Raw genomic sequence first — 17,972 nt, 5'->3', positions numbered from 1 at the left:
ACGTGGTTTCCGTTTACGGCTTTTTTTTGCAATTTTTATAATATTTATTAATTTTCGGCCTATTTTTCCGTATTTTCGACCTGGTATTATAATTTTATAATTTTGTAAATAATTTTTTAAAACTCGTATAAATTTTTTATTGCATTTATTAAAATTTTCTTTTTTTTAATTTTTAAATTTTTCGATATAATATTTTAATAACCGGTTACCTTTTTTGGGTATTGTAGGTTTTTCGAAATCGCAAATTACTTTAATAATTTATACGTTTTTTTACGTAGTTATTATTTGGCCTAAATATTCGGATAAATTTCCCAACCCGGTTTTTAACGCCTTTATATCGATTTTTTTTTAATTATTGGAACGGATCCCCAATTTTTTAAATATACGATTTAGAAATTCGTTTTCGTTAGGGTTTTCGAATATTTTCGGTATTATAGGTGGTATAGGCGGTACACCTGGGTTTATCGTATTAATATCCAATATGGCGCTTTTTTTCGTTTAAAATAGCGGTTCGGAATAGGGGTTTGGTTAGCGGTATAACCCGGGTGGTAAAGGTTCCAAAAGGTTTAGGCTGTAACGATTTAACCGGTATTTTTAAAAGCTTACGTAATAATAATTTACAGATTTTAAACGCGTTAGTATACGGTATTTATAGCTATTATAGTATTTTTCGTTGCTAACCCCAAATATAGCGTTGGTTGAGGGAGTTAACAATTTGAATACTTTTATTTAGTTTATTTGTGTTGTTTATATTAATAATATTAATTAGTGTTAATAGGAATAAAGTAATCGTTGCGATCGGTAAAAACAATATAACAAATAAAACGGTATTTTTATGTATGCTATTTATCGTTCTGTAACTATTTACAATCCTGCAGAGATCCGTTAAAATCTTTGCTACGTGTTCTAAGATCACGTGTCACCACACGTGATCTACCCACACGCATGTCTGCCCGCGAACAAACATAGACCGGTATTATTGTTGTGGGACTCGCCTGCCACGCCGTATAAGGTTCGCTGAAACAAATTGGACCGACGCTCCAGTAGGCTTATGTACTTGAAATATTGTAACTCCTCTGGTAAGAATGCTATTTGTTGAGTTGTCTTATAATACGTTGCAGACGTTTGCATAATCATTCAATCATGGAGTACTTGGACTTGGGCACAGATATAACGAGTGCTACTTATGGTGAAAAATATTAGAGCGGGTCAGCTAAAGAACACCTGAGCAGCCCCTGAACGGGGTGAGGCACAACTTAATGAGGGCAAATATAGCCCGAGCAGCCTGAGCAAAAGTAGGGCATATTACGTGGTAAATCAATGCCAGTGATGCAGATGCCTGGATTCGTCGCTGCTACCAGTTACTAGCAGATACCGTATGTCTCGGCCAATTGACCAATGTGTAGCCACCTAATGTATTAGACTCGTCCCTCATGTTCGGAGCCAAACCAAGTCAATCGACTCCGTCCCATTAATACCCCATTCGGCTATTGATTGGTTCCAAATCCAACCACATTCAAGCTCTGGCCTCACGAGGGGACCAACCATCCGGGGCGAGCTCGAAACCACTCTCGAGAAACCCAGGAGCCACTAGCATTAACTCAGAGACATTAGCTTACGCAATATTTTGGGTATCTCGATTCTGCTATCTCAAAAGTCCTCGTGAGGACCCGCGGAAGAAGAGCAGAACATGCAAAAAGGAAACCGTAACTCACCAGTCGTCCCAACAAGCGTCCACTCCCCCAAGCTCCTCGCCCGCTGCCACTCCCCCTTCCGCACCACGACCTGTGGTCTTTGCCCATCATTCGCAAAGACGTCCGGCCCCAGCACAACCTTATTAATCGGCCGGCCGTCATCCTCGGACAGCGACAGCTCCAGCGGCGCCCCCGCGTAAAAGTGCCAGACCTCGGCCGCGTCGAGACGGTGCCAGAGCGAATCGCCGGCGGCGCCCTCCAGGAGATAGTAGATCGCCGTGCTGGCTGCCCGTCCGCCGACGACCCCTGAAGCATCCTCCCCGGCGCCGCAGTCGGGTGGCGTGGTGTCGGTAACGTTGATGGGGTCCCGGAACGTTTCGATAAAATACCCCTTTTCGATGTTGGGGGTCAGTTTCAGGGTGGAGATGACCTCGGCGGCGGAGCGTTTGGGGATTGCGGGTGGGTGGCTGCCGAGCGCTTTGATGTCGGGGGCTGCAACGTTGTAGTCTCCAATGGCGGCCAAGGCATAGGGGGTCTTGTAAACCGTGGCAAAAAGAGCGGGGCAGATTAAGGAGAGAATTTGCTGGATTTTTCGCGCCATTATGCTTCCTGTCTAGTTCTAGTTTTCAATGGTGTTGATTTTTATGGACACTATAACGGAGTTTTTTATAGAATGCCTGAGATAATCCAAAACTTATATCGCAATCGCGATTCCCAAAGGGAAATCGTCATCCTTTTGATCCCCAACTATGAACAAACGGTGTCGGGTAAATCGGTAAGCCGGGCTGACGCGGGACGCTACAGTTAATTTTATAGCAGCGGAATTGGCTTTGTCGATCCCGCCGCTGCATAGGTTGGTTCTTGACGATATTGCTTAGCATTCCGAAGCTAGTCCCAGTCTGTAATAGCAAGTGCTGATGTAAGATGGCCTTTAAATAATAAGCACCGCGGCGGCAACGGGTTAATACAATACCAATACAGTAGAGTTGTTCAAAGGAAAACATGTTGAGCAACAATTTCGCGGCCGAACTAACTAAAGACCGGCGCGAGTGCTCTTTCATCACGGTTGCACGTGCTGCATTAAAATCAACCTTGGTTCTTCCTCAATATATTCTACCATTGTATGCTTGATAGTCTTGTCTGATCTGGTACCCGGACTGTACACCAGGATTACAGACTGTAGCCCGGCATCCAGAGACAACCGTATTGCATCGCCAATATGATCATTATGATGTCGAGAACGAGCTCCTATGGCCAACATTAGCCAAGATACCCTCCTTCATTAGTAAGTAAGCCTTGGAGAAATCTCAAGCCGGGATGATTTGGCCACTCTATGGCACAGCCATTGAATGTGCAACTCGTGTTCTATTGCATACCTTATCTGCATCGACGTCAGACCATCATTTACAAGCCTCAGAGCGAACGAATACGTCCAAGACTTTATTTTAAACACCCCTAAAGTATGCAATTGGGATCTGCAGCTAGTTGGCCCTCTCAGTAGAAAGAGTGGGATACGTTTTATTTACAAATGTGAGAATCTGTTAATTCTACATTCTTTAAAACGACTACCTTCCTCCACCTCTGTATACGCAATGATTGGAAGCCAGAAAACTAAAATAACATTGACCAACTGAGAGCCCCGTGCTCACAGATGCCATTTGGCCCTGTCGGCCTGCAGCAACGAATCCCCCTCGTCCTACACGGTGACCATGCGCGCCCAAATTGCGCCGAGCCGCCGACCAAAATCAAATCTGTTTGCCTGGTTCAGTGGTAATTCTCCTTCTTCACTGATCGTAAACCAACGTTAGGGCCGGAGGTCAGGATATTGTCAACACTTTCCCACCTTATGGGGATCCACCCGGCGACTTCCGCCGCCTTATAGTAGTAGTTATGGAAGGGCTTGTTGTTTCCCAGTTCTTCCTTATCCCACTTAAAGCCTAGAAACTCCCTCTTGAATTCACTGTCGTTTGTATCGACCTCATAAACGAAATAGTTTTCGTCGTGGTGATGCTCGTTATAGTACTTTTGAAGGGAAGGTCCGTTGACATGCACTCTGACAAATCTTTTTCCCTGATGATCTGCAGGCATTTCATTCACAAGATACTCGTTGAACGACCCATGTTTTTTGAGCAAGTCGGGAGGAGCTAGGGTTCCTATTGCGTAGGTAATAGGCCCATCCTGAACAGCTAGGACGCCGTTTAGAAACGGAATTAAAAAGAAAAGAAAAACATTGAAAGAGTGACGCAGCATTTTTGGAGGAAAAAAAAAGGAAAACTCAGCAAGAGAGGGATATAAGCTCGTTTGAAAGTTTTGAAGTTGGAAAGAAATACAAAAGTGAAACCCAAATGAGAGGAGGATAACAGCTTTTATAAGAAGTCACCAAGTTACTATTGAAGGTGTCCATGGTCCAGTGCCCATGAGCTTAGTCAGGGGTCCCTCTTATAATGATACCACCACAACGGCTTCTCAGATCTCACCGAAGTATTTATAGAATTTCTAAAACTTGAACATGAAAACTTTGACTGGGCTTAGTCGGACTAGTGTAATACGTTTAGCAGGTCTGCATAGAGCAGCAGGGACAACACCATAAGCACCAAATAAAGTCTAATCTATTGTGACCAAAATAATTGAAATGTCATGTAATCAGGATGAGCAAAGTGTCACAAAGCATAACGCATGAATACTAGCGGCAGGTAATGTTATGTTACATTTGTCTACTAGGTCTCGTTTATCAAAATACATCCCAATTCCGCGAGGTGGGAAGGGGTGAGGAGCCGCAGGAGCGCAAGGAAAGGTAGGCGTCTTGGGTACTTATACTTGTTTTGCATTAGGTCAGACATTGGATCAATTACTGTTTAAACAAAAGAACAGTCATTGAAGCAATAAATACAATGCATGCTCAATACCCCGACTAATTACCTTCATGACAGTGGTGACAAAAGCTCCTTGGTCAACTTTACCTCTTATTCATGCACTGTGCATATTCGCCAAGACGCCGACCACTTATGCCTGCCAAAGATTCCCAAGCCAATTACAAGATGTACGGATTGTAGACCTCGGCCGTCTCATCAGACCTCTTTCTGAGCTTCTTGTTGTGGAACTTGAGGAACATCTTTGTGCCGAATGCGATCCCAAACGCAGTCGCTCCAAACACCAACATGAGGATGAAAGCCGTCCGGTAAACAGGCTGCTCCTCATCTCTAAAAAAGTACGGCGACACCACGTTGCCCAGATGCCCAAAGATGTTGACGATGGCACCCGCGGCGGCCCTCTTCTCGGGCGTCGTGCCCAGCGTCGACACGGCCCACGTGTACACCAATGCGTTTGCCGAAAAGGAGCCCGGAGCAAACAGAAACGAGGCCGCGTACCGCGCAGGCACGTTGTCGGTCGAGATGGTGATGACGTAGCCGATGGCGGCGGCCAGCAGGCCACAGCAGATGTGGTAGCCACGCTCTCGGATGCGGTCGCTGTTCCACGAGGCGAAAAAGGACACGCAGGCGCCGAGGAGATACGGGGGTGAGGTCAGCAGGAGCGAGGTGATGCTGTCGCCGATGCCGAGGCCGCGGACTAAGGTCGGGAAGAAGAAGTTGAAGCCGTACGAGGCCGTCATGAAGATATTGAGAAGGACCTGCAATTTTTGATATCACTCAGCAACGGACACACTTGGCATGGGAAAGTGATTGGCCAAGAGCGTGGACCAAAATAACTTACAAAAGACCACGTCTTGAGGTCAGTCACCGCCAATTTGATACCATCCACCACCCTACCCGTGCCGCTAGAGCCCGTGACTCGATCAGCGACAATCCTGGCCTCGGCAAGGCGTCTCATGTCCTCGGTCATGAAGTAGCGCTGGCTGCCAGTCTTGGAGTGCGGGTAGTCTGGAAGCGTCCAAAAGGCGAAGATGCCGCACACCGTGCTGGTGAGTGACTCGATGATGAACAACCATTTCCACCCGGCGAGCCCGGCCAGTCCCTCCATCCCCGAGAAGATGCCGGCTGCGAGCACACCTGACAGGGCCTGGGCGAGGACCAGACCCGAGTAGAGGATTGCGGTCCGGAGGGCGATTTCTTTGCGAGTGTACCAGCAGTTTAGGAGGTAGACAGACTTTTTTTGATTAAAAGTCAGCAAGAGTCTCTTTGTCGGAGAATGAAAGGTGCGGGGAATCATGATATAGGCCGACTTACACCAGGGAACAAGGGAGCCTCCAGACACCCCAGAAAAAAGCGGACAACAATGAGTTGCTGAGAATTTCGCACACCGGCAGTGGCAGCGGATACTCCAGACCAGACAATGGCCGTGAGAGGCAAGTACAGGCCCGGTCGAACGCGGGTCAGCAGCATGTTTGACGGCAACTGAAACAGCATGTAGCCGATGGTCAGCACGGCGACTGCATTGTTGTAGTCATCGCCCCGGAGACCGAGGTCTTCGTCAAAGGTGTTGAGTCTGGCCTGGGCGATGTTGGTTCGGTCGAGGTAGTTGTTCAAGTACAAGATCCAGACGGTTGGGAGCAGCGTCCAGTCCAGCCGGCGGACCAAGGCACGTTCTGTGGCCTGCCAATCAGGCAGGTTGAGCGCCGCGATGGGTTCAAAGTTCCGGTAGTATGCCTCAGGCGAGCCTTCGGGGTACTCGATGCGCTCTACCGCAATGGATTTCCCATCAACAGTGCCAACATCGGCATCAGTCCCCGTAGATTGGATTGCTGCGTTGTTTTCATTACCATGGTTGTTTTGCTCCTGCTCCGAGGAGGATCGCTTCTCGTCTTTGACGTCTGCCATGGCTGTGAATTCTAGTGAAATCAGTATGCTTGCCAGCTGCAGGGTCGATGAACCAGGGAGAAAAGGGACTACATGAGGGACCGGTCATCTTGTCCTAGATCGGGAGCAAGATGCTGAACCCGACTTTATGCACCCCCGTCGTCACCACCCGCTCATCAATCCGGGGCCCCGCGTCTCGGGGACTCTGTCGGACAGATCGTTGCGCGACTGCGGAGATACTTGAAAGTGGGCAGATGGCGGTAAAACCCGACGGGGGTTTCTTTTTCCTTCTTGTTCCTTTTTGAGTGGGCAAGGTGGAAACGTGATGAGCGCCAGAGACTTGGCCGTATCCTCTTTGCTGTGGTTTTAAGGGCAGTTTCCCGGGCGGATGAGGGATACCAAGACATACCAAGCAATCCAAGAACACCAAGAACAAAGATGGCACCACTCAGGTGATGGATGGACATAAGATATTGCCAAAAATAGACGGAAAAAAGTAACTCCCTCACCCAGAATCGTCGTCATTCCCTGTGTTTGTTATTGTTTTGGCCGCTCGTTGTTGGCGGGGAAAATGAGGAGGTTGTTGGCTTGCAGGCTTGGAACATGCCCATAACCATTTACCAAACCCGAACCGGCTTTCTCACTGCGACTAATTCGTAGAGCCAGTTCAAACAGCAATTCCAGATTTATCTGGCATTTGACCCACGGGGTGAATAATACATTACGCCCTTTGTTGTCAAACTAGCAAGAGGTTGACGACTGCAGTGCAAGAGCCTATATTTTGGAGATCCGATCTGGGGTTTCTTGGGTTACTTATCATGCCCCGTACGTGCGGCACTTCCTGGGGTCAGCTAGCTCAAAACAACTATCAATTTCGATTCAATCGTGGGCTATTAAAGCCAAGCCATGCTCGGATCAGATGCCCTTCACTGCCGTCTTGGACTTTCTCCTAGCTCCAAGAAACATTTCTTGGCAACAGTAACTCGACTTCACCTCCTCATTGTGCCAAGGGCAAAAAGTATATACGCACGTCCTGTACATGCAGGCAAACATATCCAATGGCTGCATAAGCAATCACAGTTGGGCGAACCAAAGTTGCCATGTTGTACGTTGTGACTTTGAACGTCTCACGCTAATGCGAGGTTCTTCTCAACGCGCGCAGGATGACGTCAGCGTAAACTACGAGGAATACCAAGCCAAGAGCAGCAATGCCGAGCCACATTCATTGATACTCCCTCTCTTGAGAAAGGGATTGTTGCCCTTGAATGTTTCATTTGCAACTCTCTGCTCTCTCCAAGACTGAACTCAAGCAAGCCACTAGCAAATACCAAGCCTTTTTAAACAGTATACTTCACGAACAAACATACCGCAGACCTCCGTGTTGGTAACCGCAATCAAGATTGATTCGTCACCCTCATGCAGCGCGTGTCGGGCCTTCATCCACCGTTACATGAGACGAGAAACGAATCTGGGTGCCATGCTTTGTGTTCAAAGAAATACAACGGTTCCTGCACTCTTGTAGTGAAGTCAAGCACTAAATGTCGCGGAATACCTCCTTGGTCTTGTGGTGTTGGTGGTCAACCGTCAGTCCCTAGGAGACGCTCCTACTTTCACATCACGCAAACCAACTACAGCTTGAAGCCTTTTTGGTACAATATCCCAAAGTGAGCTGGTTTTTCTACGACATCAGCTCTTGCTCGAGGGTGTCATGGCGAACAAGAAACTTCATAACTCACCATCTTCGTACCCGCCTGCGCATTCACCACTGGCACAGGCTTTCCATGCGCAGCTAGCGGGTATTTCTCTGGCTCTGGATTCCTATATTATCCGGTCAAAGCAGCACCTTTTATGCTTTACACATTTCTTTTATCCTTTTTGGAAGGACAGGGGACGAACATGGGGTTACCAAGCGGTAGCTGTGTGCATCCAATCGTCTTCATAGCTTTATCGTACACACCTGGCTCTACGAAGCCTCGGGAAGCCAGGTGGTGGCAAGGGATGCGAGTCTGCAAGTTTCCCTATGCTTAATTCTTGTCCAGCATGCCACTATATCCATTGAGTATTGCTTCAGTCCCTCGGCCTCAGCACTTTCGCAGCCATCTCTCCCTGCTTACAACTCACGACGCTAGGATAGCCACCCAGCCTCATCGAGGGGTAACTCACGGAAAATCATACTTGTGCGACCAGTAGTATCACAATCCTCTATGACAGGAAATGGGCTCTAAAGTACACTCTTTGTGGCACCCGAGGCTACCCGCCATTGCAGAGCCAATGAGACAGATGATTGATCCCACTGTGACATAATGACTTGATCCTTTTTCCTTTGTGCAAAGCCTTGTGACGTATTTATTGCTAGAATAAAAAAAAGCAAGCTGGTCGGCTTGGATTAAAACAAATTTCTTGACTTTATACACGGAAATCCTACTTTTTCTTTCCAGGGTTCTGGTACGGATTAAACGCCTGGTCTACGAACAGCCTCCTTGAAAGGTGGATCTGTACAGAACCAATACGGCCACTTTTCCATCTTTATTTCTGCCAGAGCTGTGCACTGATTTGGGGCCAAGGGTTTCGATATGAGTCTTGGTATGCGTAGCGTTTCTGGTACCCGCCAAGGCACGAGTTCTCGCACCACTTCTTACTGGACTATGTCTGGGCCCTGGACTTTGTTCCATTTCCGCAATGTGAATATTGCTGTCGGCCCTGCGGCGTACTGACTGCCGTAGCTTGAGAGAGGGAGAGAAAATGCTTTGGCTGCGTCCCATTGGCTTCGGGAATGTGAACTTGTAGGTGTACAATGCAGTATTCCAAAGCTTAGCCATCTTATTATCTTATCTTTGTTTTCTAGCTGATATATTATAGGTAAGCCCTGCTAAGTCTGCTGTTTTATTTCACTCCATCATTAAACATTTTCGTTGTATAGAAATATAAGAATATTTCCCCCAGCCAGGGCCAAAGATTACAACTTCGTCCCGCATCACAGTCACCAATTCCCAAAAGGCTCCCGCCCAGGATTTGACCCCCCCCCCCCCCCCCCCCCCCCCCCCCCCCCCCCCCCCCAAAGTTGCCGCCGAGCGACGGGAAACCGCGTTTGACAAAGCTACGTTCCCCTGCAGCCACATCCACGGTTCATCCGAGCTGCTCGCAATACCATACGCCCGGCACAATTCCTCGCAAGCTGTCGACTAACAATCTTTCTCTTCTTCCATCCACGTAGGAACCCAGTCGTTTTTTCTACCGAGGATCCCCAAAATCCGATTAGGGTTTTTGTACAATTTGTTCCTCGCCCATGTCATTTGTTGGGTTTTCGGGTCCAATATCGTCCACCCAGGAATAAGAGTCCAAGGCACGTAAACTTGCCCCGTAAACTCCATCGCATTATGGACCGCCTTGTCAAGCTTATAAGGGTTCGGGTCTCTGCCATAGGGAGGGGCAGGGTAGATTTTTTTGTATTCCCGATATTTTTCCCCAAAATAGTTATTGCGAGCCTTGTTTACAAGATTGCTGTCCATGTCTATTTCGTAAATATAGGTTATTTTAGACGGAGGATGTTGTAAATAATATTGAAGAAGGCCGTCGGGGCAGTCGTAGCCTATTCGGATCACGTTGTCTGATTGCGTAGATATTGGCCATTGGCTAATGCCTCCATAGCTTTGAAAAAGCGACGGAGGAGCAGTGGTGCCTAATGTCCATGTTCCATACATCGCAGCCGGAAAATGGAATCTAGTAGCTTTAGCAGCGATTGAAAAGTCGATGAAAAAGGACAAAAGAAGGGTAAAAACATAGTAGAAGAGAGCAAACATATTAAAACCGAATTGATAACGAACGAACTGAAGGATGGGATCGCAAATGAATGGAAAGCTAGATGATGGAAAAGAACAGGCAGGAAACAAAATAAATTCGGGAAGGTTGTAGGCCTCTTTAATACATGAGAACATAGTAAAACGATGACAGGAGTTTTGTTTTGGCAACACTAATAATAAATTTCTTTTTATGAATTTCCCATGCTATCCGTATTGGCGTCCAAAAAAAGTGTACGGTCATTTCAGCGCATGATTTCTCCGCAAATATATCCACGTCACAATGCAAATAACCAGCGGTACGAACACAACTGTCGGCTACAAGCCTAAAAGCCAATTAATTGGGTTACCACGTGCCATATACACCTGCCCACCTGCCCACCTGCACAAGGTCTCAAATTTTTGAACACGGCCGGAACGGTAATTTTTTGCAATATCTTTCACATTATTTGTAGTGCGATTAAAAACAACTCGCGCAGGTGTGCCGATTAAAAGAATATACGCATATTTGTTTTACTTTCTTTTTCTTCTTAATAAATCCACTGAATATTATGGTTCAAGTTTCATATGACTGCGGGAACCGTTTCGTATGCATTGGGGGCTTAGGCTTTAAGTAATGATTATGGTGTTGCGGTATATAAAAATAATTAGAATTTGTCTGTAAATATAATAGTTGGCTTAAGCTTGAATGAACCAGGATATAAACGGCCATTTTGAAACATTCAAATATAGACAACAAGGCCGGTGGTTCCAGAGCCTGGATTGTTGGTAAGCAAATTATCCACTCACAATACCCGCAACTAGGTCGAGGCTTCACATCTACTACGGCAAGCTCGATCAAAATACATGCCAGCGAAATCCGGAATGGAAAAAGTTATGGCAGCGGATTAGCCCCATGAGTAACTGAGTAACTAATTAAGTCGAGTTTCAAGACTCCCTTGCAGATGAAAACCATAAATAAAAGCGATTGGAGGACCTTCTTAACTTAGAGCTCGCAACTCAATAGAGAAGGCATTGTCCAAGGGTCTCGAAAGTGCCCTATTAAATTATATTGATTTGGATGCTTTCGATTCCCTTTTGAGGTCTGTTAACTCGCAGTTTTCCAATTCCAGCATAGACAGGGCAGTTGGGAGGCATTGTTTGGTAGCATGCAGGGGCTGGATGGCTCTCCTACCCAATAAATCCCGCTGCACGTGTACGTTGGCGTGCGTCACAAGGCAGAAACATGCCGCAGCGGGTACACAAGCGCGCCGCTTACTCGGTCATGGATGGGTCTTTTTGTCAAGCCATCGACTGGTTGAATCACCATATTCAAGGTAGAAAGCTAGGGAGAGCAGCTTGACTTGAATGTTGTGACAGCAGCTGTGGAAGACCATAGCGTGTGATGTTCTCATGTCTGGCAAGGTAGTAAAAACGGCCCCGGCAACGGATGTGTAAATATTAGCTTTGTATAATGAGTCCATAATCTCTATTAAATCTACATTTTCCCCCCTCAAAAACCTCACGATTTTCTCCAAGTTTGCTAACCCCTGACACCGCCAAACTCTGGATTCGTCCAGTCTGGCTCCCCCGATGCGCGCCGCAGTCGTCCGCCGAAGCGATGCAGCAGCGCAAAGACGGGCAGGCAGACGCCGGCGGTGATTAGGGCGTGGCCGGCCATGGCCCAGGTGAAGCCCGCGGTGTCGATCCACGGCACGATGAAGAAGGGGTCCACAAAGGCCGACATGTTGAGCATGACGGCGTAAAAGGTCATGACGGCCATGCTCTGCAGCGGGTAGGCGTCGACGGCGTAGGCGCAGACTGCCGTGTTGCCCATTTGGATCCCTGCTCCGACTGTTTTTTTCCTCGATGCTGTGTTAGTATTTGAGAAGGTAGGGGGTTTTTGTTTTGCTTCAAAAAGAGGGAAGCAGAATAGATAGGAGAGACGTACATAATGCAAACGCCACTTGTCCCACCATCCAGTGGTACTGCTCGTCGATGCTGACTCCCCACACCACCAGGCCGACGGCGGTGAGAATCACGGCAGGGTAGATGAGCCAAAGGCGCATCTCGGGCGTCTTGACGTCGCCGCGTTTTGTGAAGTGGATGATTAGTCGATCACTGAGCCTGCCGGAGAAGAGTACCTCTGAGACCAAAGTGCCGACGATAAGGCCGATGAACAAGAGCCTTTGCTTCAATGTCAGCTAGAACCACAATTAATTTTAGCCCATTGCAAATGAAAACTTACCCCTGAATGTGTGGCGCATAATCGGGATACGCAACGGGCACCAGCGTCACCACCGACAACACCCACCAGTACCAAGCAAAGCAGTACGTCACTATGGCGATCGGGATGACGGCGTACTTGAAAGTCTTTGCGAAGCGAATAATGGTGTCGAGTGGGTTAGGATGCTGAATACCGGGAATGGGTGCGATGTTGACAAAGGGAAGCTCCTTGGTTCGCCGCACGAGCTGAGGCGGCGTAGAGGTAGCATTCTTCTCCTGTGCATAGTCGGAGCTGCTCAGCGTCGATGAGGATGCCATCAAGTCCCGCGGGTATAGCGTCTCGGGGAGGAAAGCCAGCTCCGTGAGCAGGATGGCACCAAAGAAGATCGCGCACGACCATTGTATCCAGGTATGGCCCGCCAGGCTGATGAACCCACCGATCAGGGGCCCGAAAAGCAGACCAGAGTCGATGGCGAGCACCCACAGGCCGACCTTTGATCCGCGCTCGTGCTCATGGAACAGATCCCCAATGACGGCAAGCCCGACGTTGGCGGCTGGACTGACTCCCAGGCCCTGGAAGAAGCGAGCGGCCATGTAGCTGGGCAGGGTTGGGGCGAGGGCCGCGCCGATGGTGGAGGCCAGGGCTATAATGGTGCCGAGGATGATGATGGGCCGGCGCCCGATGGTGTCGGCCGGGGTGGCGAATATGAGAGGGCCGAGGGACAGGCCCAACGCCGGGATGGCGACGGTCCAGTTCACCTGCTCGAGGCTGGCTGAATACTGGTCCTGCAGCGCGGGGAAGGATGGTACCGTCACTGTGGTTATGTAGGTAAACATGAAATAGCTAGGGGTCGAAGAGGTTAGTGGCTAGATTTTGTTGTGGTAAGCGGCCCGTGTCGGCGAGGATCGCACGTACAGAGCCATTACTATGGCGAGAATGATGTGCTTTTGCGCACTGGACCAATTCAAGGGATCCAAGGCATCACCGGCCACTGGTTGCGGGAACAATTTGAGACCATTTTCCGTCACTTGCACCAGCTCGGCGGAATCAGTCTGCACAGCAATGTTTTCTGGATCATGACCGTTATTTTGCTGTCCTTTAGAAGGAATCTGCTTTTCCTGTTGGTCCTGCATGGCTGAGGAATTGGGTAAGGGATGACAGCTTGCATGGAATTCTTTTGGGACAGGGTCTTTTGATCAACAATGCGGAATAGGAATGCCCCACGATATATCAAGTCTGGGAGGGTCCTGGGAATCAATCTATCTACAGTGGCACCTAAGGCACCGTCGTAATACCATCTATCTCACAGGTCCATTGACCGAAACAAGACATGGTGAGTGCGCGTGTAATCAGACCAGAAAGGGGCACTGACCCATTCTTTCGGCTGGGCTACCTAGAACTTGTGACAACTGAAAATGCTGTATTTTTTTTTTTTTTTTTGAGCTATTTTCCCGACTTCGGACCGTTGCTCTGAACCCTTGCCATTGCCACTTGGTTCATGGGTCTCGTCGAGTAAAGATCTCATTCGGGACTTGAGCATATTGAAATCTAGACTAGACAAGCCAATCCAGGGTTTTGGTTGCTTATCTTCAGCTCCCCACCCACGCCAGATTGAATCTTGGCAAGCAGAGGTGGAACGTTTATCGTGGTTCACCTTATCTATGAAACCTCGTCAAGAGTTTTTCTTATCTACGTTTAGTTTGTTTCGGCATCTGGCCCTGCTTGGGCCTCGCAGCGAATTATGGACTTTGGTATTCAACAACGCCACTTGGACCTAATACCACAAAAAGAAAAAGATCATCAGCTTTTTGTAGTCTTGCCCTTTTTTGGGTCGTGGGTCTTGGTCTGCGCAATCTTCCGCAGTTCCGGTACAGAATTCCAAAGTCCACCAAAGCGCCACATGGCAACGGGGGGTTTTTGTTTGGTGTGGTTCGGAAAATTTGTACACCAGATTTTTGGTGTTGAGGATTTCTGGAAAAAAGAGAAAAAAAAGAAAGTGAGACAAAAACAATGGATCTACTGCTGCAAGTGGGTTGCAGACCATGCAGGAACAAAACAAGTGTCAATTCTTGATCAGATGCATCAAACCACAACGCGAAGCAACATTCCAAGCTCAACGTCTACGTAGGCAAGCCAAGCACTCGGGATCTAGCATCTAGCTTTAGTCTAGTTCTAATACAAGTTTCTTCATCACTCCACCACTTCCTCCTCCGCAACACTATTATAATCAACTTCGTCGTCCCGTAACCTCTCGATCGCCTTTCGCACTTCAACAGTCCAGTCGCTCATTCCCACAATCACCCACTCCAGAACTCCGACCAGCGCCAATGCTACACACTGACCCATCCACAGTCCCGCCAGCCCCCATCCGTTGAAGGCGAGGTAGATGCCTCCGGGAAGCGCGCCTCCGTAGTAGCTCAAGCAGTTGACCAAGGCCCCGACCCACTGCCTGCCCATGCCCCTGAGCGCACCACCACAGCTGCCGTTGAGGCCGTCGGCGATCTGGAACAGCGCCACGTACGGCATGACCTCGGCCACGAGCGCGATGACCTGCTCGTCGTCGTTGAACAGCGCCCCGACCCTATGCCGAGCCGCCATCAACACCACCAGCAGCGTCGTTCCAAAGATGACTGACAGAATAGCGGCCGAGTGAGCAGACCTCCGAGCTCCCCTGACGTCGGCCGCCCCCAACAGGTTCCCCAACCTCGCCGACTCGGCCACCCCGAGACCGAACGGGATCGTGTTGATGATTTGGTCCGCCGTCATGATGACCGACTGCGCCGCGAGCGGCAGCTTGCCCAACCTCCCCGCCGCCAGCGCAACGATCTCAAACGCCCACCACTCGGTGCCGACGTGCACGACACCCAACGCGGCCAGGCGGGCAAACGGGCCGACGTTGGTGGCCGCGCGGCGCAGGTCGAAGCCTCCCCAGCAGTCTTTCCCCTGCACCAAGGCGGCGTAGCCGACCAGGAAGAAGAAGGAAAGCCAGTAGGAGATGCCGGTGGCGATCGGGGCGCCGTCGAGTCCCATGCCGAACTTGTAGATGAGGAGGTAGTTGAGCAGGGCGTTGAGCGGCGACGTCAGCATCAACGCGTAGGTCCCCGGGCGGTAGATGGCCTGCGCCTGCAGGAACTTCTTCATGCACTCGAACCAGACGTAGCCGAGGCCGCCGGGAGCCAAGAGCCTCAGGAACCTGGCGCTCATGACGCAAATCTCTTCAGGCTGGCCCAGCGCCCTGAATATGTCCTCGGCGAACCACCACACCACCACCACCACGGCGTAGAACCCGGTCAGGACCAGGAACCCGCGCTGTAGGAGCAGGCCCAGGCTGGTCTTGTCTTTGGAGCGGGTGAAGGACGACGACGCGAGCGTGTCGAGGGCGCTGGTGCCGCCGAGCGCGATCAGCCACGCCGTCGCCATGGCGAACATGTAGGCGAAGGCGGCGGCGGAAAGGGCCTCGGGCGACAGGCGGCCGACGATGAGGACAGAGATGGTCTGCAGGCTGTTTTGGAGCATGTAGGCCAGTATGACGGGGATGCAGGCCCTGGTGAGGAACCATATCTCCTGCACCCATGCTGCGTACTCGGGGCGTGGACGTTGCTGTTGTGGGAGGAGGGCCGTGGTCTCGACCGCTTCCTCGTCGTGGGCCGTTGCCGACCCGGAGGAAATTGATGGCGGCATGCTCCTGGTTGGTGTTGGAACAATGATGATGAAAGGTAGCAGATCAAGGTGACAAAGCAATAAGAGAAAGCTAAGGTGTTACGATCCCTTAGCCTCTTCGGCCGATGTTGGAATTTTTTTTTGGTTCTTTGGTTCCTGGAACAACTTGAAGACGTTGTTGAAGAGTTCCCAAGGTTTGAAAGTTTAGTGCAGCCCACGGCAACTAACTGGAGCTAAACCTTAGTCTTCTCACCATCCAAAGCGACTCGCATAGATAAACTGGGCCGGTCTTTTGTCCGCCGAGATTACCAGTCTCCTCTTCATCCAGTCTTCAGACGATATCTCTGGCGCCACGCGCTTACACATGGGGCTTGACTTATTTCCAACTGTCATAGGTTTGAATGACTAACAATACTAGTTTGGCTCTTGTAGGAAGACCGACGAATGATAAGTAGACGATAACGTTGCGTACCCCCTGTTCGGCACCCCCCCTGTTCGGCACCCAAAAATAACAACACTTTTATTTTTATCCTCCAACTTCTATTATAAATATCTCGATGAATCTTTCACTTTTGGATTTACTTTTTTCTAATCTTGATTCTCCATTTTCCAATGAAGCAATATACTGAAAAACAGCTTATATCTGCAATTAACGACGTCAATAATGGCAATCCAATTGCAAAAACCTCCCGAAAATGGGGAATACCTAGGTCTACACTTCAAAGTCGACTTAAAGGTTCTCAAGCTTATAAAAAAGCACAAAGCCCTTTTCAAAGGCTTTCTACGGAACAGGAAAAGCATTTGGCTGATTGGGTACTTACCCAAACAGCTTTAGGGCTTCCGCCAACGCATCAAGAATTACGCTTTTTTGCCGAACGAATTCTTCAAGCCGCCGGAGAGACAAAAGGCCTTGGAAAACGTTGGATAACTCGTTTTTTGGTTCGTTATCCAATCCTTAAGACCCAAAGGCCCCGTCGAATAGATAACGCCCGGGTTAATGGCGCTACTACGGAGGTAATTAAATCTTGGTGGCTTTATATTACGAACCCGGTTATTAACGCTATTAAACCGGAAAACCGTTGGAATATGGACGAAACCGGTATAATGGAAGGTAAAGGATCTAACGGCCTGGTATTAGGGCTTAACGGGATCCGGCCGTTGCAACGGAAAGAGCCCGGAACGCGGGGTTGGACGACTATAATCGAATGTATATCGGCTACGGGCGTTGCCCTCCCTCCCCTTGTTATATTTAAGGGAAAAAACGTACAACAACAATGGTTTCCGACGGATTTAAGCCTTTTCGATAATTGGAAATTTCACGCAACCGAAAACGGGTGGACAAATAACGAAACGGCTATCGAATGGTTAAAAAAAGTGTTTATTCCGTATACCCAACCTTTAACCCCTGAAAAGCGGTTATTAGTTTTGGATGGCCATGGATCACATATAACGGACGAATTTATGCTTCTTTGCTTGCAAAACAATATTCAACTCCTATATTTACCCCCTCATTCGTCACACGTTCTCCAACCATTGGATCTATCGGTTTTTGGGCCGTTAAAAGAAGCTTATCGACGTCAACTTGGATTTGTTAGCCAATTTTGCTGTTCAACAATTATTGGAAAACGAAATTTCCTACTTTGTTATCGAAAAGCCAGATTAAAAGCATTTATAGCAAAAACCATTCAATCTGGTTGGCGTACAACGGGGTTATGGCCGGTAAACTTGGTTAAACCACTTTTAAGCCCTTTTTTGTTAGAAAATAGCAATGCCAACGTTATAAAAGATAAAAACAACGGTTTGCAAAGGGATAAAACACCGGAAAGCCCAGCCCAAAAAATTAACGACCCGTCTTTACTTA

General features: G+C 48.7%; 4 protein-coding genes across 4 annotated transcripts; all 4 read right to left on the bottom strand.

Moving 5' to 3' along the window:
* Positions 1 to 1,163: 1,163 nt before the first annotated feature.
* PgNI_06450 (uncharacterized protein) lies at positions 1,164 to 2,365 on the bottom strand. Its single transcript, XM_031126474.1, has 2 exons — positions 1,716 to 2,365; positions 1,164 to 1,590 (listed from the first exon to the last, which is right to left on the bottom strand). Exons 1-2 carry the CDS (start codon positions 2,293 to 2,295, stop codon positions 1,517 to 1,519), a joined length of 654 nt encoding a protein of 217 aa, XP_030983172.1. The 5' UTR covers positions 2,296 to 2,365; the 3' UTR covers positions 1,164 to 1,516.
* Positions 2,366 to 4,725: 2,360 nt separating this feature from the next.
* On the bottom strand, positions 4,726 to 6,469 carry PgNI_06449 (uncharacterized protein; the record flags this gene model as incomplete). The annotated part of the gene is made up of 3 exons (XM_031126473.1): positions 4,726 to 5,322; positions 5,406 to 5,798; positions 5,879 to 6,469. The coding sequence occupies 3 exons, from the start codon at positions 6,467 to 6,469 to the stop codon at positions 4,726 to 4,728; spliced, it is 1,581 nt and encodes a 526-aa protein (XP_030983314.1).
* Positions 6,470 to 11,767: 5,298 nt separating this feature from the next.
* PgNI_06448 (uncharacterized protein) lies at positions 11,768 to 13,584 on the bottom strand (the record flags this gene model as incomplete). Its single annotated transcript, XM_031126472.1, has 4 exons — positions 11,768 to 12,078; positions 12,176 to 12,411; positions 12,473 to 13,294; positions 13,367 to 13,584. The coding sequence occupies 4 exons, from the start codon at positions 13,582 to 13,584 to the stop codon at positions 11,768 to 11,770; spliced, it is 1,587 nt and encodes a 528-aa protein (XP_030981831.1).
* A 1,057-nt stretch (positions 13,585 to 14,641) lies between these two features.
* Positions 14,642 to 16,132, bottom strand: PgNI_06447 (uncharacterized protein; the record flags this gene model as incomplete). The annotated part of the gene is made up of 1 exon (XM_031126471.1): positions 14,642 to 16,132. The coding sequence occupies one exon, from the start codon at positions 16,130 to 16,132 to the stop codon at positions 14,642 to 14,644; it is 1,491 nt and encodes a 496-aa protein (XP_030982432.1).
* Positions 16,133 to 17,972: the final 1,840 nt, after the last annotated feature.

The sequence above is a fragment of the Pyricularia grisea genome, chromosome I, assembly GCF_004355905.1.
Source record: "Pyricularia grisea strain NI907 chromosome I, whole genome shotgun sequence".
NCBI classification, from domain to species: Eukaryota; Fungi; Ascomycota; class Sordariomycetes; order Magnaporthales; family Pyriculariaceae; genus Pyricularia; species Pyricularia grisea.
Note: the sequence above shows the minus strand (reverse complement) of the source record. Positions and strands in the feature narration are given on the sequence as shown.